The 27,302-nt window shown below is 36.0% G+C and overlaps 1 protein-coding gene across 4 annotated transcripts; it reads left to right on the top strand.

Moving 5' to 3' along the window:
• Positions 1-9,328: 9,328 nt before the first annotated feature.
• On the top strand, positions 9,329-26,062 carry LOC134852807 (uncharacterized). Of its 4 annotated transcripts, none has more exons than XM_063868597.1 (5): positions 9,329-9,359; positions 13,210-15,384; positions 18,298-18,897; positions 21,957-22,127; positions 23,133-26,062. In XM_063868597.1, exons 2-5 carry the CDS (start codon positions 13,218-13,220, stop codon positions 26,060-26,062), a joined length of 5,868 nt encoding a protein of 1,955 aa, XP_063724667.1. In that variant the 5' UTR covers positions 9,329-9,359; positions 13,210-13,217. The 4 variants fall into 4 exon arrangements, with proteins under 4 accessions (XP_063724667.1, XP_063724665.1, XP_063724666.1 ...); XM_063868595.1 differs by lacking the exon at positions 9,329-9,359 and adding an exon at positions 12,147-12,254; XM_063868596.1 differs by lacking the exon at positions 9,329-9,359 and adding an exon at positions 12,161-12,254 and having other exon boundaries at positions 13,204-15,384.
• The last annotated feature ends 1,240 nt before the right edge of the window (positions 26,063-27,302 follow it).

Genomic DNA, 27,302 nt, shown 5'->3' on the forward strand with positions numbered 1-27,302 from the left:
CTAGAACTATTGAGACTAGGAGATATAAGAGTAAGATTAAGATCGGTATCAGACTAAGAAGTTGCACGAATCTATCCGGCCGAAAAAAAAGATAGCCCGACAAACAGACGATGTACCTTATCTGAAAATTACTGTCTGAGTGAGCCACCCCGGACATACACTCCATTTTTTCGAAATGGATTTCTTTGTTTAATCACTTCCTGCTACTAGTCTAAAAACGTGATCAATTTCAAAATAATTAGGACTGCTTGTATCAGGGAAACGCCAGCGTCTATGGAGTTAAGTTCAATTTGAAATTTAAGAATAGTGAAACTAAAACAAAAATTCAAATTGAAAAATCTTTTCCACATAAGCAATTTGAAGTTAATTCTGATACGTGGCGGTGATTTTGTTGGGGGATGTACGTGGCGAGTGGTTACTTGCGTGTTGGTTACGTAAAGGGTGGTACGTGGGGGTTGTTTACGTGGGGGGGGGGGGGAGTGGTGTTAAAAAGTTAATTCAAGATAGGTAATAAGACGAATTGAGTTAACTTAAACTAAGACTAGTTTAAGACGTGATATGTTGGGATCTCTACTACCGGATAGTAGACTTTCATCTCAGACTAGATTAAAAGACTGTGTCAGTTACGACAACGCTAATATAATAAGACGGAGTTAGAAGGTCTAATTAAGACTGGTTGAGTTAACAAGATTGGTTGCAAAAGAAACGATTGATGACTCCAACATCAGCTATGCCAAAAGTCGTTGCGCTTTTGGCAGGTGTTAACTAACTAATCAACATAATCGAATAAGCAACGTAATGGTTAAAAAATCACTTACAATGATATCCCTTTTGACATTCCCCACTGAAAAACAATTTAAGACTACATATTCTTTTCATCCACAAGTAAAGTATGTTAAGGCAAGGAGGTGAATTAACGGAACAACAAAAAAGAAAAACTCAAGGTTGTCGCCCAATGGGAAGAGTATCTAGCACTGGAGTAATTCAGTGTAAATCATATAAAGTTGGTATAAATCATATAAATCATATAAAACACAACCCGAAAAATAAATTAAGCAACATCTAGAGAAGTGTTTGGGAATTTACGTTAAGGTAATAATCTAAAGTTAGCAGCGTGAGTGAGAAAAAAAAAGAAAATATCATCAAAAGATTTTAAGTTTTTAACTGAAACGAAAGTTCATGATTGCGCGAATTTAAGCGGCATCACGGTTTGAGGCTCAGATGTCTGTCCATCTCCTAAGATCATCGAGAGTCATTGGTCGGCCCAATAGATCCATTGCTGCAATGATGGAAGTTGTATTAAACCAGTCAGGATTGAACACAATATGCGTCTCTATAGCATCTACAGGATCGGAGGGTAGGCCCGATGGGTTAAATTTAGTCTTGCGCACTTCCGGTTTGATTTAAAATTGATCAGGAGAACAGATTGGAGATAGTAATATAAATGGCTTTATATAGTCTATTTGATTGGTTCGACTTTTCGTGAAGTTAGCTAGTGCTTGTCTCTTGAATGTTTTCAAGACAAATAGGGTATCTTCAAGACCAACAGAGCTGTTCATTGTGGCGTTCCGTCTTGCGATATCCAATTCTTTAAATTTTGCCTGTATGTTTTTCTTCTTTTGTGTAGACTTCGAGCTCTTAAATTTGAAATTTTCGATGATTTTGTGACTTTCCTGGGTCTTTTGGTGGCATAAAATTTTTTAGTTGATTTTTCTTGCAAGGACTAATTTTCTTCGGTGCAGAGGTTTTTGTGGGAATATCGACGACATCTAACTGGTGGCTTTCTAATTCTATTGTGATTGCTTCTACAGATGTAGTAGATGGTGGGGTTGTGACGCAGGTTGACTTGTCTTCTCCTGCTTAGTGCGAGGTTCTCTATCGTCCGAGGTTTTTACAAGGCTAGTGAATACTCTACTCTCTCTCCGAGTAACGACGGTGGTTGTCGGGTCCGAATCGGTCTGGTGTTGTGGCTAGTATGAGTATCTGACATTTTTCTAGGAGGCGGCAATTTCATAGGCGTAGATGCTTTCCGCTTAGCCATATCCGTTAGTTTGGGTTTGAATGAGCTCTGGGTAGAGGTTAGGTTCTTTGGCTGGTTCTCTGTGTCTGTCCTTGTTTACGGCTCTGTGGTCTGTTATGTTGTTGGGTTGTTTGACTCTGGAATTTGGCTTGTAGTGGTTGGTTCTGGTTGGTTTTTGTCAACTTCATCGTGGCTGTCTTCCTGAATAAGTGGTGGGGTCGCGCGTTGGTCTGAATTTCTGTCCCCTGAATCTAGGTCAATCGGCGTATGGCAGACCTTTTGCTCCTTCTCTATGTTTGCTTCATCTTTTCTGGGCATTTCCTGTTTTATTTTACTTGATTCTTGCACTGAATTGTCTTGTCGGTTTTCAAACTAATGGTTTCAGATCTTCGAGTAGGATCAGATTGCTGTCATCGTCGTCAGATATGATTTAAGTAGGTGGGTTTGTACAGTTATTTCAGGTATTTTGGTTGTTTGCGGGGCGATGGGTTGTCCCACGGGCTTGTCTCTTGAATGCTTTCAAGACCAATAGGGTCTTTTAAACGCTTTCGCTCCTCCTCTTCCTCTCTAAGCAGTGTTTACCTCGAGCTGTTCATTGCGGCGTTCCGTCTTGCGACATCCAATTCTTCAAATTTTGCCTGTAAGTTTCTCTTCTTTTGTGTAGACTTGGAGCTCTTAAAGCCGACATTTCTCGATGGTTTTGTGACTTTTCTGGGTTCTTTGGTAGCATAAAAATTTTTAGTTGATTTTTCTTGCGAGGACTTAATTCCTTTGATGCAGGGGGTCTTTTACAGCTAAATCAGATTTACGGAATATTTTCCCGTTTTTAAGCGTAATTGTATGATCCGATTCCCTGACTTTTTTCTTTAAGTTCTCTGTAATATGGTTCGTCCTTCTTTCTATCTTGTACTTTTCTATAGACATGGATCTTACCCGACGGGTTACTCAAGACGTGATTTTCCAGACCTATGTCTTTTCTTTTCTCTGCGCGAGAGAGAACTTTGACAGGGGAACCGGAGCTAGTGGGTACATATCTGACTACATTAGATATATCGTCCGATGATGATGATTCTTCGTCCAGGTGTCCGTCTTCGATGTCATCAGGGGCATCCCAGTCATGTCGTCTTTCCCGGCATATTAGTTTTTGTCCTTTATCTATACATGACAATGTTATGTTCCAATCCAGGTTTCTTGACGATGGTAGTTTAACTAAATCGTTAAATCGTGAAATCGTGTTTGGTGATCTACCGAAGTGTGCTTCAAAAGGGGAGCAGTTTGGTGATTGTTGTGTTACTGTTCTTGAGCATTTTATGATCTTTGATAATGCAATTTCTAATGAAGGTTTTGGACTTTCTTGTGCCATAACCATTAGTCGTTCCTTAATTGTTCTGATCAATCGCTCGACCAGAACCGTAGCTCTATGGTCACCCACTGAACTCAACATTACGTTGATGTTTTGTTCTTGAACAAATTCTCGCACTTCCTTAGAAATAAATCCTGACCCTTGGTCCGTTCTATTAGTTCTGGGTATTCCGTGCAAAGATATGTATTTTACAAAAAATTTTAAGATCGATTTAACAGATGTGCTTGATGCTGTTTGTGCAGTTGGGAGTTTTGCAAATCGATCGACGCCTACGAGTATGTGTTGTTTTTTATTCCCCACTTTAACGGTAACGGGACTGCAAGGTCCAACTACGATTTTTTGATTTGGTTCAATGACCGTTGGGAGTTTTCCAAGTTTATTATGTTTTGTCAGCGGCTTCAAACTTTAAACCTGCTTTCACACACTTGTTGCAATTCTCTCCATGTACTTAGATTTCCCTGTAGGCCACCAGATGTAGAGTGTTGCCAGACTTTTCATCGGGTGAGCTTCATGTAACCTGTGCAGCATTGTCGTCCTCAAACATGCTCGTATAACTAATCTATCGTCGAAGTAAAGGCATCCTTCGTTAACGTGCAAGTTGTTTTTTGTAAGGTTTGTAGTAGTGTAACAAATGTTCGATGTCATGTTTTTTGACTTCTTCAATTGCATTTCTAATTTTCTTTAGTATAAGATTTTGCTTTGTTAAAAATGCTGTGAGTTTAGAATCAAAGACTTTGGCCCATGAGAACGGGAACAATTTCTGTTTAATCATCTTGAGCTTTTTTTTTTATCTTTAGTTGAATTTTCAGTTTGCTCAGTTAGTTCAACTCGATCAGACATGTCTTTTGTAGTTAATAGAAAAATTGATAGTTTTACAAGATGGAATACAGTCTTCTGTTTGCAAATGTAAATTTTGACACACTGAAACTTTGGAATGTGTAAATTTAGCTTGCAAAGTTTATGCAGCATTCGCAGATTGTTTCTCACGTTCTATTTTTCACTTGATTTATTATTAGCTGGTTGACCAATCGCGTTGCAAAATATGACGTCATGAGAGAAAATTTGTTGCAAAAATTTGTTTTATCAGTTGCGGGCGAGAATATCTAGGCATCAGATGTTCGAAGCCTAAAAGAGTAGTTATTTGATTGACGGAAGAAATAAAAAAATTTTCGTCATCGTGCGAGACTGGTTCGGGTTTGCCCGATGGGTGTTTAGAAAGGTAGTCCACGAATCCCATTTCATTACCCGGGAGATGCTCAACAGTAAAATCAAATGGTAGCAGTTTTTCCGCCCAACGGGTGAGGCGGTATTGGGCCGTCTGCGTAGATTTATCATATTTCGAAGCTCTTATTAAGACTTCATGATCGGTTAAAATAGAAAACTGAACTGTTTACTCATCAAGTAATTCTTAAAATTGCCTAACGCCCACACTAAGACCAACAATTCAAGCTCATTCGTGCTGTATTTTAGTTCGGCTATTCTAGGGAATCTACTTGCGAACGCTAAGCTCTTTCAAATTTCCCCATGGTCTTGGTCGACGGATGCGCCCAGTCCTAGATGTGACGCATAGCACTTTAGACTTGTTTTTATATTAACGTCAAAAAGGTGATTTGTCACTGTATTGTTCATTTCTTTCGAACGCCTAAACGTGCGCCTCAAACTAATAAAATTGTTTGATCTTTTGCATCGGGATGAATTTATTGAATTGATTAACTGATCCCAATAGCGATCTTTTGTCTTTAATGCAACGTGGTTTATTCAAATTTCTGATCGCGTCTGATTTGTGTATTAATGGATTTGTCCCCTTCGCGTCGATTTGCAATCCCAGCAATTCTAAGTTATGTGTCAAGAACGTACGCGTTTCCCATTTTATGGGTAGACCTTTGTCGTCCAACGTTTTTAAAAAGTTAATAAGTAATTTGCGATGCTCTTCAACGCTGCCTACGGTAGCAATTAAAATGTCATCTAGATAACAGTGTGTATTAGGTAAATTTTCCGTCAGACGGTCCATATTAAGCTAAATTTTATTAGGAACATCGATTATTCCTTAAAAATCAGTTTTAAAGCGATATGAGCCTGTGATTTCTCCCCCCACAATTTTAAAATTGCATTGGTTTTTTGCCTTTTTCGATAATGGTATCTAGCTGTATGCATATTTTAGGTCAATTGATGAGAATCAAATTTTGTTTTCATCATATTCACTAAGTGTTACCGCGACATTATCGATTAGTTCGACCAGATTAGGCATTCGAGATCTGTTAACAAAAATCTGTTTGTTGAGTAGTTTTGAGTTTAAGACCAGTTTGATTGATCCGCCCCTTTTTGATGTCCATCTCTAACTAATTGGTTGATGCATAATTTTACTCTAGGAAGTAGGTGGATTGGTATGCGTTTCCCTTAACCTGTATCGGTTTTATTGGTTCAATAAAATAAGTGTTCCCGATAAAAAAAATCGATCTACCAGTTCTTTTTATGAGATTGGCGAAATCGGCTTGATATATACAATTTGAACTCATGTTGAAGTGGTGTATCTAAGTGTTGGCAGGGTTGTCTGTCTGTTTCAATTTTTATCTGGTTTACCTCTATCCCGATGGGTAGTTTGCCCGGTGTCTGCCGTACGTCTAACCCTGTGGGCGTTGGCTGCTTCTGTATTACCTCATTTCCTAATTTCGGTAGTATATCATTTTCAAGAGATTTTTTTTTCTGCCCCTTTAAGGATAAATAGTTGTTGATCCTTGGCGTCCCATCGTTTTGATTGAATCCTCACTATAACTTTCCCAATGATATTTATAGTTCTCTCGAAGCCCTGATATGCTTTTTTTGTGAACTTATCGACTGCTTCCATCTTCAGAAATCTGTCTCCTTTTTCCAATTCAGAAAGTAGATCTTTCTTCATAAACAAGATTGGAATTGCTGAATCGATTTGTATTTCGGTAAAGTAAGGGTTAAGATTCTCCAATGATACCATAAGTGTCTTTTTAAGTTCCAGACTCTCAATACATTTCTCACTCCTCCTTCGATTTTTTCTTTCACTTCGTTTACTTGATTGTCAAGGTTTATCGCTAAGATTAGGAAGTCTTCCAGATCAACTTCAAACTCGGGGTTATCCTGCGGGTTGGCCCTGTAATTTTTTTGTTCCAATAGTGTTGGATTTTGATCAATTACATAAGTTTGTGTTCTGGCTGCACAACTGCAATGTCTGGCGAAATGACCTTTGCGACCACACGTGTTACAGATCCTATATATGAAGTAAGGTGTCCCTGCTAGAACTGTTGGCCGCAATTTTGGCATTCATTTATTTTTGTACAATATTTAGAGTTGGTTCGTTTTTTACATTTTGAGTATTTTGTACCGGATTATAAACAGGGAATTTCAAGTACTGTTGGTGTATCGATGTGCCTTTCTCATGAACGAGTACATATATAACACGTTTTGTGGGGTCAAATACTCAGAAAAACGCATAATTTTTTTTGAATCTCAACGTTTCGCATGTTTGTGATAAAAATATCTCTAACTAATTCTGCCAGTTCCGAGAGAGTTTCGTGGAATTTTTCTAGTGACTCGTGATCTTTCTGTCTTCGCCCAAAAAATTTGTATCTCTCGTTAGTCAGGTTTGTAGTTACAGTGAATGTAGTTTTTAGTAGATCCCAAAACTCTGCAAAATTAAAGTCCAGTTTTCTTGTCCCGGATTTTTTGTGTGAAAAGCGTTTTTGCCCTTCTCTTCCGAGTACCAAATACACTTGTGACTTTATCTTCTTGTCGATATCACCGATCTGAAGTCCATTAAACTTCGCGCTCTCTTCTGCTTTTCTCCTTCTCACCTCCTCGTTGTAGACTTGTAGGGCTAGTTTGTGACGTTCTTCCTTCTCGACTGGACGGGGTTGATCATCGAAAGGTTCAATATTTCTGCGGTGGGGTATATCAGTTCGGGTCTTGTCGGAGGATTAACCACGTCTTCGATGTCCACCGAATCTCTAGCAATGATTGTTAATTGACACTTCTCTGACCATTTTTCCCAATCGGTTCTCATTCGATGCGTTGTTCCAGAAAAATTCTGGGCCTCGTAGGTTCAACTCGTTTGACTGCTTCATGTTAAAAAGTTAAATTAAGATAGGTAATAAGACGAATTGAGTTAATTTAAACTAAGACCAGTTTAATACGTGATATGTTGAGATATCTACTACCGGAAAGCAGACTTTTATCTAAGACTAGATTAAAAGACTGGGTTAGTTAGGACTACGCTAAGATAATTAGTCGGAGTTGAAAGTTTCAATTAATATTGGTTGAGTTATCAAGATGGGTTGCAAAAGAAACGAATAATGACTCCAATATCAGCTATGCCAAAAGTCGTTGCGCTTTTGGCAGGTGTTAACTAATTAACATAATCGAATAAGCAACGTAACGGTTAGAAGATCGCTAACAGTAATATCCCTTTTGACAGGTGCTTACGTAAGGGGGTTCGTGGGGATGTACGTGGCATGATGGGGGGAATCGGCATGATGGGGGCACGGTGCATGATTGGGGTAGCGAGCAGAGGTAAAGGCGAGGGCGGACTGGAAATTTAAAAAACTAAGACTCCCACAACACTAAAAAGAGCGTATTTTGACAAAATTTTTAGCGGAGCAGCCAAATTTTGTGAAAAACACTGTTCAAAAATTCCGTTTTTGGTCAATTTAGGAAAATTGATAGATATTGGTCTCTTCAAAGTTGCAACAAATTTCTGGTAAAGGCGTGGGAAGGGGGTGGTTTGGGTTTGAACGTGCATAAACATGGGAATGTACGTAATGTGGGTGAAAGATTCAATGTCCACTATCAAACAAATTTCATTTTCTTCTTTTATATTTTCAACTTGTTGTAACTCGTTCACAGCTGACAACTAATTTTAAATGCATCTGCAAATCTTATTTTTCCAGGGGTTGGGGTTATTCGGCATGTTGAGGGTACGTGGCATCATGGGGGTTACGTGGCATGATTGGGGTAGCGAGTAGAGGGAGGGGGAGGGCGGACTGAAAATTCAAAAAAAAATCGAAAGTACTCCCGCAACACTAAAAAGAACATAATTTGACCAAGTTTTAAGCGCCGCAGGCAAATTTCTTGAAAAAATGGTCAAAAATGCCGTTTGTGGTTAATTTTGGAACATTATTAGATATTGGTCTCTCCAAAATACTATATTCTGCTCTTCCTGGATAACCGCGTTCAATCGAGTTTTGCAAATATAGTAAAATATGTTGTAATTAGCTGCAAATTTAATTCATTTTCATGAATTTTATAAAAGAATCGATTAAAAATTCATTACGTTGTCTGAAACTGCCACTATAATCGGTTATATAGACAATATTTGTGTCAACAAATATTCGTTATAATCGATTTTTATCCATCAAACTTTGGTGCGGGGAACTATGCATACTATGACTCAATATTTACCTATGATTTTGCTGGTTTTTATTGATATAAAACGTACCTTGCTTTCTTTTTGCAACTGTTACAATGTTTTCTGTTGTAACTGTTGTAAATGTTTTCTGTTTGCAACTGTTGCAACTGTTACAATGGACTCAGCTTGTATCTTTTTGGATTGATGTATTGACGATTAAATGGTATTGTGGTATTTGTAGCTAATGGTTTTGAGCAAGCTACTTTTCTAAAGCTTTAATAATTTCTTCTGTCACTCAAATGGTTAGATGAGTAAAAGGTTGCATGTCCACTAAACACCTACAAAAATTACTTTCTTTTATATTTTCAACTTCTGGAAATTTTACTTTCTTCTTTTATATTTTCAAAATGTTTAACTCGTTCACATTTGAAAACTAATTTTAAATGCGTCTACGAATCTAATTTTTTCCAATTGTACTTTCGTTTGGTCTTTTCAGCAGACCTTTCTTCAATTAGATTATTAATTTCTCCCTGTCTAAATGTTATCCCTACTTGTTTTCTAAAATAATTTAGCTTCAAATACAAAAAACTTGTCGGGAGGCTGAGGTAAGTAATTTAGTATTGGAGGGTTTCAGAACGGTTACAGTATCATATTGAGTGGTTTCATTTTTTTGAAAACTAATTTTTAATAACTAAACATTTCAGATGTGAACGTTTTTTGGTGGCCCATGCCGGAGGTTTGTCTCTCACAAAAGGCAACTGAAAATTGCTTCAAATGTTATTTCGAACAAGAAAAATGTGGTATATGAGCAGTAAGATGTTTTTTTCATTTCATACCCATGTTCTATGACAAGAGTTCAGGTATGATTTAAACGTGCTCGTGGGAGTGGTTTGTTAGCTTCACAATCTAAGATTTTTTTTTAAAATCGTTTTCTATGACTTTTCAAATGATTCTTTTAATTCGTTGCCCATTGATTTTTAAAAAACTATTCCCCGTGGCGTATGCCAGAGAACTTTACATTAAATTTTGACAATTCAGCATAGAAATTAAAATGTTAAGAAAAAAAACGAAGTTTTATGCTTCCAAATAGCTCAATGAAAACTGATCCAACTATTTTTTCTTCAACAAACTTATTGCTTTGCGCTATCAAAACACTCTGTATTTTTCTCGCCAAAATAGTTCTTCCTAAAAACGGTATATCCACAGCAAAAAGTGCCTCAAATTTTGCCATCTGAGGTTTACCGTCTTGTTCTTTTAATTTTTGAATTGTTTTAACTGATAAAAAACTTTTAGGTCTAATTTTCTGAAAGCTCCGTAAAATTTTCCAAAAATATTGATTTCAGTTTTTCATGAAAGTTTGAAATAAATAAGTCGCAGTCAAATATAAACTTTACAACTGGTTATGATAAATTCAGGACTAAGGCTCGAGCAGCCTCTATAATGCTATATTAAGGCACTCATAATTGTCTTTGCTGAAAATAAGATATGACGCTTATCTGATTTATCCTACTTTTGGTATGTTTGATTATGATTCTCTTCTTTTTTAAGACAAACTGTCAAGAAAAAAAAAGATTTTGATGAGAACGTTTCATAGAAATGGTTTTAAGTTTGTAACTTCAATGAATATAATCTAATGTTCGTTTTTATATTATAAACATATGTTCTGAGACCAATTGTAATGCTTCCCCGGCACTATGAAATTCAAAAATCTAAAATTTGAATTCGAAAACAAATTAAAAAGAAAAACATGGAAAACTTTTTTATTAAAAAAAAACATTTCAGTTTTAATTAAGCAAAAATAACTATGGTCAAAGAAAAAAATTTTAAAACTAAGAAGAAAGCTTTTGTTTACCTCCTATACGATGCACAGAAAAGTTTCATAGCAAAGAAACTTAGTTTCAACAATCACCGTGATAAGGAAAAAATTATTGGTGAAAGTTACAAAGTTTTTTAAAACATTAATAGTCAGTCGGTCTGAGTTACCATGAATTTCTTTTCTTGATAAAAAATTTCCCTTGGCAACACAATTGTCGTTGTTGAACTTTGCTTTTCGAAAATTTTAACTGGTTTTAAAATGATGAGATTTCATTCATAAGAATAAGGCTGATTGAGTTACCATTAGTGTAATATGCGTAGCAAAAAACAGTGCATAGTCAGACTTTAAGCTATTCAACTTATTCAGCATTTATAGCTTTTAGCTTTGGTTTTATGGTGATTTTTTGTGACTATCAAAAAATATTGATAAGTCTTTGTCTAATTTCTGACTATCTACATTGTTTGGGGTCTTTATCTGCCATCTGAAATAATTTTTTTTAACGTTTCGGAAATCTTCGCTTGTAGCGGGAGTGTTGTTATTCGTTTCATTGATGTAAAATTTAAAATAGTAATAGGTTTTCACTTAAATTTGAGATTGTTATCAATCTAAGGATATATAATCAAAACTGAGTTGTTGACGATTGCTTTTTTGTTATTTTTTTGCACTATAATGACTTTAATGGAAGGTTTGAATCATCTCTAAACTGTAGTTTGTTCAGTTTCTCTCAAAACTAAAACGAAAATCTCAAAAAACGGGTTCAATAAATCAAATCAAAAGCTGTTCTGTCCATATATATCACATTCAAAAATTATATTTTTGCGCCTTTAATGAAAACGGGTCCATTATTTAAACTAGTTCGTGATTTTTACCATGCTTCCCTCAGCTTCCTCTCAGCGCTTGACATAACTCTATCTAATGAGTTTATTAAGAATCTGGTCAAAAGTTCGCCCATTTTCTCATATATATATATATATATATATATATATATATATATATGACCGACTGTGTTTAATTGCTGCTGGTTTTTTCTTACTAAAACATTGGGCTTTTTAGAATAAAATTTTCAGTTTTTTTTTGCTATAAGAATTTTAGTAAGTTTTAGTACATGAATTTCATTTGAACTCACAAATAGCTTTTATATACCTAAGTGCATTCATAAAAGAACTAATATGTATGAATCCATATTTTTAGTTATTAGAGTATTTTAAGACTTTTAGAGATTAAAAAATTGGTTGGTATTTTCCATTCCTTTCATTGTCAATATTGTGTCTACCTCAAATGAAAATAGCAAAAAGTGCTACGTCGATGCACATTTAGCATTTTATTAAGCAGAAACCAGTTTTCATTTTTTTAAATTACGTAATATTTTTTGGTAATTGTAGAGCATACTGCCAACATTTTTTGATCTTGGTTCGTACGGTTTTAAACGCAGATCACAGCTAGTTTCATTTATTTTCTATCTGACGACAGAGTCTGTTTGGCAACAATGCATATGTTTGAAAGCAACTGAAAAAAATGCGCAGTGGAACTGAAATCATGAGCAAGGATTTAATTTTTAATATTGCTGCTCCTAAACATCATACACATATACATATGATATACATATGTTACACATATCACTAAAAAATATATCGAGCGGTTATATTTATGCACAATTGTCAAAAACCGGGCCATTATTAAACTGGTAAGTGATTTTGTCTATGCTGCACTCAGCTTCCTCTAAGCGCCGGCCATCATTCTATCTGATACTACATTAAGGATCACTTATTTATTGGACTTTTAACATATTATTCTTGAAATTGACTTTTTGGAAATTGACTTTTTCCTTGAAAAAATTTCCTAATGATAGATACGCCAATTCTCAAAAATACACTTGTGTCTGAAAATAATACAAATCCTTAATAGAGTGAAAAAGATAAATTCGCGAACAACGCAAAATTGTCAGTTTTTATAGAAGTTCTAACGCGCGTACCAACATTTCCGTACTCCACACAGCGTTTGGTGCATATTTATGACTTCAATTAATGATATACAATTCGTCGATGTTTTTTATATGCTGGTATGGCCATATCTGGCTTGTCCACGGACTTACACAGAAAGGTATATTTTTGGTATATTTTTCTATAAAATCATTTTATTTACAGAGAAAAAAGTTTGCATATTATTTTTAGGGTGCACATACAAAACAGTCCGTACACAAACAGTCCAATACAAAACAGTCCAGAAAATTGTACAATGTAGGAAAAAAACAGTCCCAATACAAAACAGTCCGGTTTATGGTAACCGGCTCTAAATTTTTCATTAAGTCCTACCATCTGTTGGCAAGCTCGCTACACAATGGCGCGGCTGCGGCGGTTTCCATTTTGTTCTGTATGTTTGTTGAGCAAAGGACAATTCCGCCTGTTTTGTATTGGACTGTTTTGTAAAGACACGCATTTTAGTCGTTTTGATATTAAGGTTTTGATATATTGCCCCAAATTTTCCCTCCAATGCAATAAAAACTATTTCTCAGTATATTCATTAACTTTAATTCAATTTCACAATGCAAACTTGAAATTGATTTTTTGATTTGAGTTAAGTGCGTTACTAAGCGGGAGATCTAGCTCTTTTTACCAATCCATAATTAATTGTAGTTCCAGGAAAAACGATGTCTTTTCTTCCTATAACGACAAATATTGCAAATGCTCAGCAAGCCCAAAAAAACATCGATAGACTCATTGCTTTGTTAGTTAAAAGTGAGGTACCTTATCCCAACATCGAAAAGCACCTGATGCTCCGGTTAACAGATGAACAGAAAGAAAACAGCAGCGAAATAAAAACATATTTCTACAAACATTACTCTGATGCTGTTTTGGCCAAATTAATAGATCAACTAGAAGTTGAAAAAAAGAAGAATCGAAAAAAAGAGGAGCTGGAACAACTTGTGAACGGCAAGCAAGACTTTGACGCTCTTAAAAAAGCGTTTCCATCTCTGGAAAAGCTCATATCTCTCGTCAAAGGATGTTCTGATGACAGATTATTTGATCCTGGAATTTTTCCAGGTAAAATCTGGAAAATACTGAGCGACGAGTATCAGCGAACTAGAGAATTAAATGACTCGGAGTCAGAGTTCTTAGAGGCCTTGATGAACCATGTAAACTGTCTGCTTGCAGAACTCGATGCAAACAGTGTTTCGGACATTCCGTTCATAAAAGAGAGTCCGACAGTTTCAGATCTCATCAAAAACATCGAGTCCACGACATTTCTTTATTCGAGTAAATCAAAAGCAGAAAGACACCTTGAGCTGAAGGCAAAAATGCTTAAATCACGACCCGAAAACACGATTGAGTTTCGAGCATCTTTCCAAAACAATCTACTGGAACCCTTACTGAAAGAGTATCGGGCTCCACCTGTAGTTGAAATACAAGTTTCTGAAACGGACCGTGATCATATAATCTTCAAAGTGAGTTGCTCTGGCATAAATATCGATCGGACAGTCCAGGAGACGCAGAGAAAAGGTATCACTCCTAGCGAAACGCGAGTTTATGCTAAGCATCTTTTCGTCGTTGAACAAAGCTGTGAAGGCAAAGGCCATAATTTTTGTGTAGTTAGTCCTAAGATTAAAATTTTGAAGCCAAAAACAGTTTTGGATGTCTCTGGAAGTAATGCTTCCAACGCCTGGAACATGAAAAAAGCTGAAGACGGAACTTTTCCGGGAGATCATGGCAGAGACGGTATTGACGGAAACCATGGAATGAGTGGAGGGAATGTGACTTTTTACTGCGACGAAATAGAAGGAGCCAGTAACCTGAAAATAATATCCAATGGTGGAAATGGCAGTGACGGCCAGGACGGAGGAAATGGCTGCAACGGGCAATCGGGAGTAGATGGCAAGTCATTGAACTGTAAATCAAAAGACGACTTCCGATCAAAGTTTGGGAAGTTGCATTATCTTAAAGAAGTGAGTGACTTTTGTTCCCAACTAAATCAACTCAATGATTCCTACGACAGCAGTAGTTCATTTTTCCCTACAAAAAGTGATGTCTACTTTTCTGGCAAATACAACGACTTGGACACGACTCTAATTCATTACCGGTACAGGGGAAACCTGTGGTTTAGAACATTGGTCCTAGTCAAAGGTCTGCCAGGCACGGTTGGTTCACGGGGCGGAGATGCAGGTGCTGCCGGCGCTAAAGGTGAAGGCGGGTACGCTGGAATACTGGAAATTTTTGGCCTAGAATCATCACATTGTAAAGGATCTGAGGAGCTCATGGAATGTGTTGAAACAAACCCAGGAAGAGACGGCAATGATGGAGCGCCTGGAAGACCTGGAAACGGAGGCCGAAACGGAAACAAAGGAGCGGACTGTGGACGAGTGGAAGCTGATAGTGATCAGTTTGTGCACTTCGGATCACTGGAACTTTATTCAGACTCTAACGAAGACAAAACAAGAGTATGGACAGGCAAGTACAAAAAGTACTTTGGAATCCGGACTACTGGAAGATGGACGGTGCAGGACTCGTATGAAACTCACGGAGAAAAGGCAACAAGAAGATCCAACAAACGCCAAAGAGTTCGTAAAAGACTGAACGTCAGAAGTGAAATAAATAAGGAAATGAAAGAAGCTATGAAAAAAAGCGTTCATGCTAAAGTTAACACATTACTTCAACAGGAGAGGGGAAAAGAAATTAACGTTGAAGAACAAGTGCAACAGAACGAAAGAGCCAAAACAAATCGACTTCAATCAGTCGTGTCTGAAGAGTTAAAACAGAAAATTAGTTTCAATGTTCCAAAGAAGCGAGAGCTAAAATTGCTCGAACAGAGAAATTCATTTGGTTGACCTCCACATTTCAAGTTATACGAAAAAAAAACATCTTAGTAAGAGCCTTTAGTAATAAAGGACTCTATCATCACTTTAAAATTAAAAACGGAAAGGACTGAAAATTGAACTAAGCCTGTATTGCTAAGTTAAAATTAGTCAACTAAGTCTCGAAGTTCAATGAATTTCGAACGTCAATAGGTAAGCATCTGTTTACATAATGAGCACCAGTGGTACGATGTTTACTCAAGTATTATTTAACACATCGTAACAGAGCCAAAAAAGCTTTGTAGTGGCGTCAGTTAGGGGATATTTGTGCTTGTCGGTGTTTTTTTAAAAAATCAATTGGACATTATACTACCATTTTGTGTGTGAGATTTTTCTTTCACCATAGATTTTCAAAATTCAGCTCAGATATATTTTACATTCAATTGTTTTTTTGAATAAAAGAGTTTTTGAATACGAGCTAAAATTCTGCCGCTGTATAGAGCAGGTGACAGAGTAATCTGCTCTGAAACTTTTTCAACCCCAAATGAGACAAGAGAAAAGTTCAAACGTTAAATTACGAAAAACAAAACTTAGCATTTTGCACTCGATTTACTAGGAAGAACATTTTGAAAAAGTTTCATAATTGTTACCTCATTTGAAAAAATGGGAGCACCTTTGTATTAGGGTTGATTCAGTTTTTTCTTTTTTTTTTTGCTTTTCACGCAAAATCTGCTGCCGCAAACATTCATCGAAAAGAGTTAAACGATATATCATATTAAAGCCCAATTTAGTTTATTTAAAAGCATTTCGTTAGTTACGAGAGTAGACTTAATTTTTTTCGTAGTTTTTTTGTTTTTCTAGTTTTTGTTGTACTAATCATTTTGCTACAAAAGCGTTTTCCAATTTGCTTTTTTTCTATGACTGTCGAATATGCCTTATATTTAGTTTTTCTTGTAGCTCCTTTTATCACGCCACGCCGAAAAAAAGCTACTTTGAAATTTTTTTGAAACTAAATTGAAAATAATTTTTTGTTGTATTTTTAAAAGACTATGGTCGGAACATTCTAACTGCACTGTATCTGGCTATCCTTGTTCTCGATTGATTTTGTATCAAACAATTTTTCATCCATATTCTAAGAGAAACGTTGAAGAGCATTCAAAGCACTCATATAAATATAAATTGATGAAACTGTCACCTCAAGTCTTACGTTGTGTTGAGCTATGGTTGGTCGGTTTAAATGCCAAACTAGGAACAAAAAATAGTACAAACAATAAGTGGCTACAAGAGTTCAAAAATAGTGCATTAATTTCTGATTGCTCAATTATTTGTGCCTTTATGTCAAATTGCTGATTACAATCATTATAAGAAGCAATCATTTCACTTAGTGACAGTAAAAGTATATTCGAAAACCATATGTTAAATAATTTGATGTATTTTTTGCGCCAAGTATGGATTGCATATCCGACTAAGTTGAGATGAATGTACGAGGGGAAAAATGAAATTGATTCTCAGACGCATTCATTATTTCAAAAAATGTATCCTTTTTTGTCAAAAAACTCAAAAAACCAATGGTGCCAATAAACAAGCTACAAATCAAACTCAAACTGTCCAATGAAATTTACATATAAGACGATTGGCTTTTCATGATCATTCGTCTCACACAGTGTTTACGAAGGATAAAAACAAGTTAGATTTTAGTGGTTACATCTCTAATTTCAACTTCAGGTAATCTGCTCTGAAACGTTTTCAACCCCTAATGAGACAAGAGAAAAAGTTCTAACGTTTTGTTACGAAAAGAAAAACTTAGCATTTTGATTCAGTTTTTTTCTTCTTATTTTTGCTTTTCACGCAAAATCTGCTGCCGCAAACACTCATCGAAAAGAGTTGAACGATATATCATATTAAAGCCCAATTTAGTTACGTTAGTTTATTTAAAAACATTTCGTTAGTTACGAGAGTAGAATTAGTTTTTTTCGTATTTTTTTTTTGGTTTTTCTAGTGTTTGTTGTACTAGTCATTTTGCTACAAAAGCGTTTTCGAGTTTGCTTTTTTTCTATGACTGTCGAATATGCCTTATATTTAATTTTTCGTGTAGCTCCTTTTATCACACCAAGCCGAAAAAAACTTTGAAAATAATTTTTTGTTGTATTTTTATAAGAGTATGGTCGGAACATTCTACCTGCACTGTATCTGGCTATCCTTGTTCTCGATTGATTTTGTATTAAACCTTTTTTTCATTCATATTTTAAAAGAAACGTTGAAGAGCATTCAAAGCACTCGTATAAACATAAACTTATGAAACTGTCACCTCAAATCTTACGTTGTGTTGAGCTATGGTTGGTCGGTTTAAATGACAAACTAGGAACGAAAATTAGTACAAACAATAAGTTGTTGCAAGAGTTCAAAAGAATAGTGCTTTAATTTCTGATTGCCTAATTATTTGTGCCTTTATGTCAAATTGCTCATTACAATCATTATAAGATGCAATCATTTCACTTAGTGACAGTAAAAGTATACTCGAAAACCATTTGTTAAATAACTTGATGTATTTTTTGCGCCGAGTAATGATTGCATATCGGACTAAGTTGAAATGAAGTTCTGCGAGGGGAGAAATATGAAAAATGATTTTAGGAACTAAATTTTTTTAAAAATGAATTTTTTTTGTCAAAAACTTAAAAAACCAAGGGCGCCATTAAACAAACTCAAATCGAACTCAAACTGTTCATATGAATTAAACATATATGACAACTGGATTTTCATGATCATTCTTCTCACACAGTGTTTACAAAGGCTAAAAATGAGTTATATTTTAGTGGTTACATCTCTAATTTTAACTTCAGGTTAATTAAAGTGCCAATTGAGTTTCAAATGTGTGTATGAAGATTCATACGTTGAAATAACATGAAATTACAAACATTTGAGGTCAATCAAATCCCTGCAGCTGAGTTTGAAGACACCCATAGTGACGAAGAACCAACCGAACAAAATCCTACAGTGGAAGCAGCGTTGTTGTTTTTGAAGAATCTTCTACGCGATTTTCGCGTTGCCAAAAAAATTCATAAGAAAACATTGAAAAAATTAAAGGGACAAAGCAGCTTCGACAAAATAGTATTTAAGGATCAAGAAGAGGAAAGATCTTTTTTGGAAAATGATTTGATCGCCTTGTTTTCTGATATAGAAAATGAACTTATGAAAACTTGTTCACCAGTTCAGAAAGAGTCTTTGAAGGATTGCATAAAACACACTTCAACACTGTTAACTTACGGTTTTCCCCCCGACAAAGTTGCCTCAAAATTGCTGCAAATTCAGCGTATTACTTTTGAAAGATACAAACAAAATTGTGCATTGCAAACCAGACAAGATATTGAAGCTATTGCAAGCGTTCAACCTAATATGGATGAAAATCATTCGAAGTGCATCGACTTTCGAGCTTTTTGCGACGATTTAGTGCAGAGAAGTTTGGAAGACATTTCGAACTGTTTTTCTTCAAAACCTCCAGAAGGGCCAGGAAAACCAACTGCAAGATCCGCTTCGTACACAGGTTTGTTGTTCAATATATTGCAATTTCAAGTTAATTTTTGAATTCTTTTCTAGTTTTTTAAATCCATGGCTTAATATCATCTATTTTTACAGTCTCATCAAAAACCTTGTTTCAGTGAACAGTAAATAAATTGAACTTAAGAAGTAGTTAAATGTTGAATGCAATTTCTAAATTTTGGAAAGATTTACCAATAAAATAATGTACATAATCAAACTTCAACGAATGAGCTCTCCAATGTTGATCTATCAAACAGATTCGGATATTTTTTGAGAAGTACGGAATTGTTGAAATATGAATTTTGCATTTAACATTCAAAATAATTACGCCCGAAATATGTTAGAAAATAAGATTTTTTTTTTAGAAAATCAAACAATGACGAACATACAGAGTTGTCAAATGTTCCACGGGTGATTTGGATCAGTTGATGGGACGTTTTTTTCACATTCAATGAAAAATTAGCAATTTTTTTGTTGTAACACGGTTTTCATCGCATGGCATAATTCGGCACTTCCACAATTTCTTTTTATCGAGGGAATTTTTTTGAAAAATCAGAAAACCCCCCATGGGCTTTCAAAAATTCTGCCAATGCGGGTTGAGAGAGTGCTTCTCACTTGGCTCTGGACATTTTTTAAAAACAAACTTTAAACAACAACAAGACTGCTCGTATCAGGGCGCAAAGCCCTGAAAGTTCCGACAGCTTTTTTATGTCTATGGAGCAGTAATACATTGCTGATTTAAGTTATCCGGAAAAAACGTACAAAATTTTTCTCAAATTGGGTCAAGACTAGACAAAAAGTGAAGAGAACAAAAGTTGCTTAGAATTTCACCAGAACTAATATGGTGCCATTTTTTCTCCGAAATTCTCAACAATAATTTTACCCCAAAAATTGGTCTTTTTGGCTTTTTTCAATTAATCAAGAATTACGCGGAAACTACTTTGTTAATTGATAAGAAAATTATATCACAGGAAGCCTCTTACGCAGCTCAACAAAGTTTAAGAAGGGCTAAATCTCCAAAAATTTGCGCAAATTGTTTAAAATTTATTTTTAAACAGAGATTCTGGGTTTTATATATTAAAAATCACCTTTATTGACTATCAAGTGAAAATTTTTTCTCTTATATTGGTTTTTGGAGATTTAACCCTTTTTAAACTTTTTTGAGCTGCGTAAGAGGCTTCCTGTTATATAATTAACTTCTCTTATCAATTAACAAAGTGGTTTCCGCGTAATTCTTGACAAAATTAATTGAAAAAGCCAAAATGACCAATTTTTGGGGTAAAATTTTTGAAAAAATGGCACCATATCAGTTCTGGTGAAATTCTAAGCAACTTTTCTTCTGTTCACTTTTTGTCTAATTTTAACCCAGTTTGAGAAAAACGCGTTTGAAACTTCAAGTTTTGTTCGATTTGTCCGGATAATTTAAATCAGCACTGTAACATAAAAAATAAATGTAATAAAAAAAGTGATTTTTTTTTCACTTTGAGATTTTTTGTGAAAATCATCCACGCCATATAAAAGTCAAATTAATAAGTTTCGCTCCTAGCAAAAAATCAATTTTGGCAAATAAGCTCCTTCAACCATTTTGGAATGATCTCTAAGACGGATTAAATCTCCGCTTACGCGTCAATAGCTCGAATCCCAAACTGGCCGATCTCTAAACCCCCATAACTTTACGAAAAATAATCACAGGTGGAAAATATTTTCAAATTTAAGCTCAGCCAAAAATTCTTTGACTGATGTAAAAAAAATTCCGTCAAAAATTGCTACTTAAAAAGTCGAAATTTTTCTGAGGAAAAAAAACAACCCGAGCACAAATGTTCAAGAAAGAAAGAAAAAAAGAATATATTTTTCCTTTTATAAACAATATATCAGCATAATTAAATTTACCACAATTAAAACAGGAACGGATAGACAACGGGACCTGTTGGTCCACTAAAAGTCTACCCTTCTATTCAAATGAAACATCTCTAATGAAACAAATCAAATTAAACAATACGAGCAAATATATTTTTATTTAAATACAAAAGCTACAGCTCGTGAAAAAGAAATTATATCTATTTATAAATTTATGTTGACATTAACTAACTACTGAACTTAACAGTACTAAACTTAACAATACTTCCAGGGCGCTGTTCCGTTACTTTCGTTGCAAAAGTCGGAACAAAAATGATAAAAAGGCAGACTCTACTTCTGGCGAATCAAACGAAACACGTTATTATTTAACTACACGTTATCATTTAACTATTCACTTATTTTGGACTGATGATCATTAGATAGGGTAAAATTTTTGCTATTTAAAGTCAGACAATCTTTCATTTTTTTCCCAAAAATCCACAGTCAAAAATTATTAGTCTGGTTTTAATGCTTTTATCAGCATTGCATTGTTTAATATCTTCAGTGAAAGTCGAAAATGGGCACTATCGCTGCCTTCAATAATTTCTTGAGTAATTTATTTTTTGAAGCTCTGACTCGGTTTCTACTTGTTGAAGCAATCGAAAAAATTGTTTTGTGGTTTCAAAAAATAGCAGTTCAAGTTTATTATTTGCGTCTAAGTTTCAACTTTGTCAGTTGAGGATGGTTATATTGTAAAAATCAATAAGTGCAATGCAACTTTGGTAGAAAAACAAAACTTTCAACGCAAAAAAAAACATAGTAGCGACCGTGAAAGATGAATTATTTTTTTTTCACTCATTCAAACTCACCTTTTTGAAGGGAGCAGTCAAGAAAACTTTGAATAAATTTTTGCGCAAGGCTTGTGGTAGTTGGTTCATCTGTTGGCTCAAAAAAGACGATCAGTGACCGATAATTCTTGAACAAACAATGATGCTTGAACAGACAATGATGCTATCCTACATATACTCAAGGCAAACGTCACGGCGAAACAGTCAAAGTTGACCTTGCAATCAACTTTTTATTCAACCAAACCTGAAATGGTCTTGTCTTCTGTCTATCAAACGGTCTCCCATACTCCTTTTTTACATCGAAAATTATTGGTTTTTTGAAGTATTTATATACCAATATTATATCTTGTTATTTTTATATCTCAAATTTATATTTCAGAATACGACATTGATCAGATCGATTCCATTAGGAAAAGATTTATCGCTGGTGCGGAGAAGGCCGTGAAAAAATATTTACCATCAAAGTCATCGCAAGACTTTGTCGAAACTGATGTTGATGGAGATCGCAGATTTGATGCAGACGAAACAAGTCAAAAAAACATCTCACATGGTTTTTCGACAGTTTTATCCATTTTTCAAATACAAGATTAACGGTACTCAAGATAGATATTGTTTGAACTTTTGGATTAATTTGAATTTGCATTTGGCTCTAATTTTTTGACTAGTTATAGAACTTTACGAGAAGAATATATTCTTTTTTTGCTCCTACCATTTGAAAAAGGAAAAAAGGACAGGAACTTTGTATTCGGCTGTGTTTTAGTTTTTTTCTATTTTTTTTTGTTTTTTACGCAAAAACAGCCACCAAAATAAATCATCGGAGAGAGTTGAGTGGTAGGCAGGGCCGGATTTGGGGGGGGGGGGGAGAGGCGGGGGGGGGGGGTTGGCGGACGCATCCTCCCCCTCATGGATTCGACCCCCTGCCGACCCTTTGATACTTTTTCAGAAATCCATTTTTGGCCGACCGACCCTAAGATTTTTCTAAAGGTGCCTTAGGCGCCAACATATACTAACTTTGAGGGGGAACGCGCGCCAAAAAAAACGCCATTTTTTTGTCAATATTTTTCAAAAAGTGCCCAAAAACGGCTTTTTGACTGTTTTTTTTTTTCAAAAATTTGTCTGCGGCGCAGAAAATTTAGCCAAAATAGGGGCAAAAGAGTGCTTTGGGAGAGCTCAAAAAATCAATTTGGTCGACTTTAAAAAAAATGTCGTCAAAATTTTCGAGTTTTTTTTGAAAATCCGCCCCCCCCTCGAGAAAATCCTAGATCCACCCCTGGTGGTAGGTATATGTTTTTAAAGCCTTTTCAGTCAATATTTTTAAAGCCAATATTAAAGGAATATGCTAATTATAATTTATATGAACCTTAAATTCTCTTTTTTAAAAAACAAACAATTTAGTATATGACAAAAACTTGATGAAAAATCAATAGATAAAAATTAAACCTAGTTTTGTTAATAATACTTTTGACTTCTGGCCTCATCTAATTTGATATTTTTTTGGAGCAAAGTGTGTTTCTTTACCTTTTGGGTATTTGCAATAAAAAGTCGAAAAATTAAGGTGACCGAGAATGGCTGTACAAAACAAATCTGGAAACAGTCAAGAATCGAATGCTGACAAAAATGCTACATATGTTCAAGCATTGCGATAACTTCTGTCTGGACAATATTGTACGAGTCATTATCTGGAGACTTTCTTTTGAAGAGCCAAAAGTAGACAAAAAAGACATGGAAGTGATCATTTCTTATGCTTTGAGAGACAAAACGACTTATGGCGTGCGGGACTATTTAATATTGTTCGGCACTTACCCACAAGTTGAGTGGTTGTCGGCTCTTGTAACACTTCAACTTCGGCAAGCGATAAAACTAACCGTCGCCGACAGCGTCAAGATTCAAAAGTTCCTCGCAAACACTGATAACGTACCCATGGTGCGACTTTTGAGCTTGAAGCTTCGACGCGAGGAATTCTCTAACTGCAGTTTGGCTAATGTCGAAGCTATTTTTGAAAACTCGAAGCTCATTGATTTGGACGACGAAATAGCAGCACAATTACTGGCCATTGGAATAGGTGCATGGCCATTGAGGCTTTTGTGGCTGGAAACGGTGCTTCAAATCTCGTTATTGAAAGTCGACCCCGAAATGGACGCAGAAGACTTGGAAGAATTCTCGTATTACATGGGCGAAATCCGGCAAAAATATGGGGATGATGATACCTCAGAACTACTATCAATGCTTTCCGGTGATAAGTTTCTTGTGAAAAAGGAATTGAAAACAGCTTTACGCAATTTGTATCGAAACAAGTGGATATTGGATGAAAATACTAAAAACATTATACGAAGACAACGCAGTTCCAATTGGAATAAATTAGTGTCTCAGAATTTGAAGTCTAGCGAACCGCGTAGCATTGTTCAACTGACGGCTCTCATAAGCAATCACTCTACAAACAGTGAAAGAGTCAAAAAGATGCTTCCTTCCTGTAAAAAGAAAGTCATGAAAATCGAAAATATGAGAAAACAACAAAGTGCTGTTTTACCATGTTTTCAAAAAGCGGCACTGAAAAAAATAAACAAATTAGAGTCCGAGGAGAGAAATTATCGTGAAAAAAAAGACTCGCCCAATCACAAAATCTTTGAAAGATTGAATCTCGAGCAGTCAATTAGAAACAACAAACAAAGCGCTTCGAAACAAATTTCCCAATGGACAGAAGAAGATGTCAACAATTGGGTGAAAAGTTTTTCTTCGTCCGTTTTCGCCGATCTGAAAAGCAAGCATAAAGAAGAGTTAGTATGTGTAGTAGATCAAACTATCGAACTTACCCTTGGATTCAAATTACGTGCCACTCAACTTCTGGCTGTTGTCGTGTTCATTGAAAGTGGTGAAACTGGAATTCTTGAACAAATATCCACGGGCGAAGGAAAGTCGTTGATAATAACAACTTTGGCGATCTACAAAGCTCTTGTTGAACAAAAAAACGTTGACATTATTACCAGCTCAGTGATTTTGGCAGAGCGAGATGCAAAAGAGCACAAAAACTTGTACGGATTATTTCGTTTAAAAGTGGATCACAATAATGTTGACGAAATGAACGAGAGACAAGAGGTATATTCTAAGTCCCACGTAATCTATGGAGACATCAGTTGTTTCCAGCGAGACCTGCTCCTCGACACTTTCTACAACGTCGGCAATGGAATCGAGAGCCGCAAAGTTGGCTGCGTTATTGTAGACCAAGTTGACAGCATGTTGATAGACAAAGGAAACAACAACCTCTATTTGTCCCACAATATTCCTGGCATGGATGCCCTGGAGCCACTATATGTGCATATTTGGATGATGGCCCATGACCCCGGAATAACTGGAAGCGAGGAAGATATTGCACTTATAGAACTCGCCGCAAGACAGGCGATGAGACTTCTTCTTACAAAAGATAACCTTCGAGATAAAATTGGAGTTACCGAGCTCAAAGTGAATCAAATTTGGGAAGAATTGATCCGTTTGGAGTTCATAAACAATCTCGGAGAAATAATTGATGGAAAAAAGTTGTTAAAAAATTGCAAAAAACTCGAAAAAATTCTTCAGATCGAAATTGAATTGACGCGTAAGGAAAAAGGAAAGGTTGTTTCGTTAATCAAAGATTGCATCAGACGGGGAACAACGGTCGAAATTCCAAAAAATCTTAGAGAGTTTGTTGAGTTGCATTTGAACGAATGGGCTAAAAACGCAATTCTAGCCCGGAGTATGAATATCAATGAAGACTACATAGTTGATATCGATCGATCAGACATCGCGCGAAGAACAGAGCCGAATATTGTAATTATGGACAACTACACAGGAGCAGAACAGTACTCCTCGCAATGGAGTAGTGGTCTTCATCAGTTCCTCCAGCTGAAACACTCCTGCCGTCTCTCAATGGAGTCCTTGAAAGCCGTGTTCATATCAAACACTAAGTTTTTTGAGCGGTATGGCTCAAATTTGTATGGGCTTTCTGGTACTTTGGGTTCTCAAAGTGAACGGAACTTTCTGAAAAACCTTTACAGAGTTGATTTCTGTGTTATACCCACTTTTAAAGAATCTCGCTTCGAAGAAATTACACCAGCGCTTTTTAGGAATCAAGACACCTGGCTTAAAAGGCTCACGGAAGATTGTGTTGCGATAACGCACGAACAACAACCGGTGTTAATCATTTGTGAAAACATAGACCAAGTCAACACTGTCGAAGCTGCCCTAAGACAGTTGATGGTTGCCAAAAGCAAAGCAACCAATTCTAAAAAGTCAATCGACGGTTCCAGGAAAAAGCTCGATTGCCCACTGCATGTTTACACGCGCAGCTACGTACCTATTGTTGGCAGTGAACGAGAAATAACTGAGCCGTGCATCATAGTATCCACCAACTTAGCAGGCAGAGGGACTGATATAAAGATAAGCGATAGACTTAGCGAAAAAGGAAGGCTTGCATGTGTGTGTGGCGTACTTACCTCCAAATGTGAGAATTGAGGAGCAAGCCTTCGGAAGAACTGCTCGCAAAGGTCAAAAAGGCAGTGGCCAAATAATCTGCTGTGATGAGTCAAAAAATTCTGAAGACGGAGCGAGCTCTTTTGCCGAGTTTATTCAACTGAAGACAGAACGAAACAAAAACGAGGAGAAAATTGTGAACGAACTGGAAGCTACTTACAAAAACTACACCAAGTCCGAAGAAAAATTACTGGAACGGTTCAAAGATTCGTACAAACGTTTGAATGAACATCTCTTGTCCAAAACGAAGGGTATTTGGAACCGACTGACAACAGACGTCAAAAAGAAAGAGCAACTGAAAACTATTGTTTTGAATAACTGTCTAGACAGTTGGGCTTTTTGGTTGGACCAAATAGGCATCAAACATAAACATGATTTAAAAAGTGCGCCGATTGATGAATTTCTGAGCAGAATAACTAATGCAATTGAAAAAAATTGTGAGGAAAGTGTCGAGGAACGACTCGTTGACCGGTCAGCGCATAAGATTCAATATGCAAACCTCATTGAGGGTGAAAAAGGATTTGAAAAATTGAGAGAAGTTATTTTGGACGACAGTCATTATTGCCCGATAGCCCAATACTATTATGCACATTTGCTAATCAGGAAAAACAATCCAAAAACAGAAGGAGAGTTCAAACTGGCCTTTAAAAATCTCAGATGCGCCCTGATTGATCTGAAAAATCGGAAAGAGAAACTGGCGGAATGGATTGCGAATGTCGGACAGATAGCAAAAAGTTACTTGAACAAAGGTCCCAGTTTTGTACTAGTCAATGACTACGAAGCTCAGAAACAAGACATCACTGCAATTTTGGAGGTATTTATTAACTCTATTCGCAACATACTTGGATCTGAACTCTCAAGCAGAGTGATACAGTCAAAAGACATTGATCCAGTTCGATCCCAGCAATTTTTGGATGAGTTAATCCAAAATCGTCTTGTTAAAAAACCATGTGTTTTGTCAAAAGAGTGGTTAGAACTGCGAGAAAAATACGAATTGCACGCTCAAGAAATTGATCAATTTTTGCAGCGACAAAAAAACAAGACAATCAAAATCGATGACTTGAAAGAATTGCTACCTGGTCGCGAACATTTCTGGGATGGAATGCGAAGATGCAAAATCATAGAGAAGGAAACGCAGTTTGTCTTGTTGCAAAAAGAAGCTGCAAAAAATCTGCTAGAAGAGAACCATCAGAAACTGTACTCTAAAATTATGCAGGATTTT

Source organism: Symsagittifera roscoffensis, chromosome 8 (genome assembly GCF_963678635.1).
Source record: "Symsagittifera roscoffensis chromosome 8, txSymRosc1.1, whole genome shotgun sequence".
NCBI classification, from domain to species: domain Eukaryota; kingdom Metazoa; phylum Xenacoelomorpha; order Acoela; family Convolutidae; genus Symsagittifera; species Symsagittifera roscoffensis.

What these genes read in the sequence shown, in the direction of transcription:
- LOC134852807 (XM_063868597.1), top strand. Translation starts at nt 13,218, where the DNA reads ATGTCTTTTCTTCCTATAACGACAAATATTGCAAATGCTCAGCAAGCC. An exon ending in CGAACAGAGAAATTCATTTG is followed by an intron (nt 15,385 to 18,297) that starts GTTGACCTCCAC and finishes AAATCCCTGCAG; the next exon opens with CTGAGTTTGAAGACACCCAT. An exon ending in AAGATCCGCTTCGTACACAG is followed by an intron (nt 18,898 to 21,956) that starts GTTTGTTGTTCA and finishes TTTATATTTCAG; the next exon opens with AATACGACATTGATCAGATC.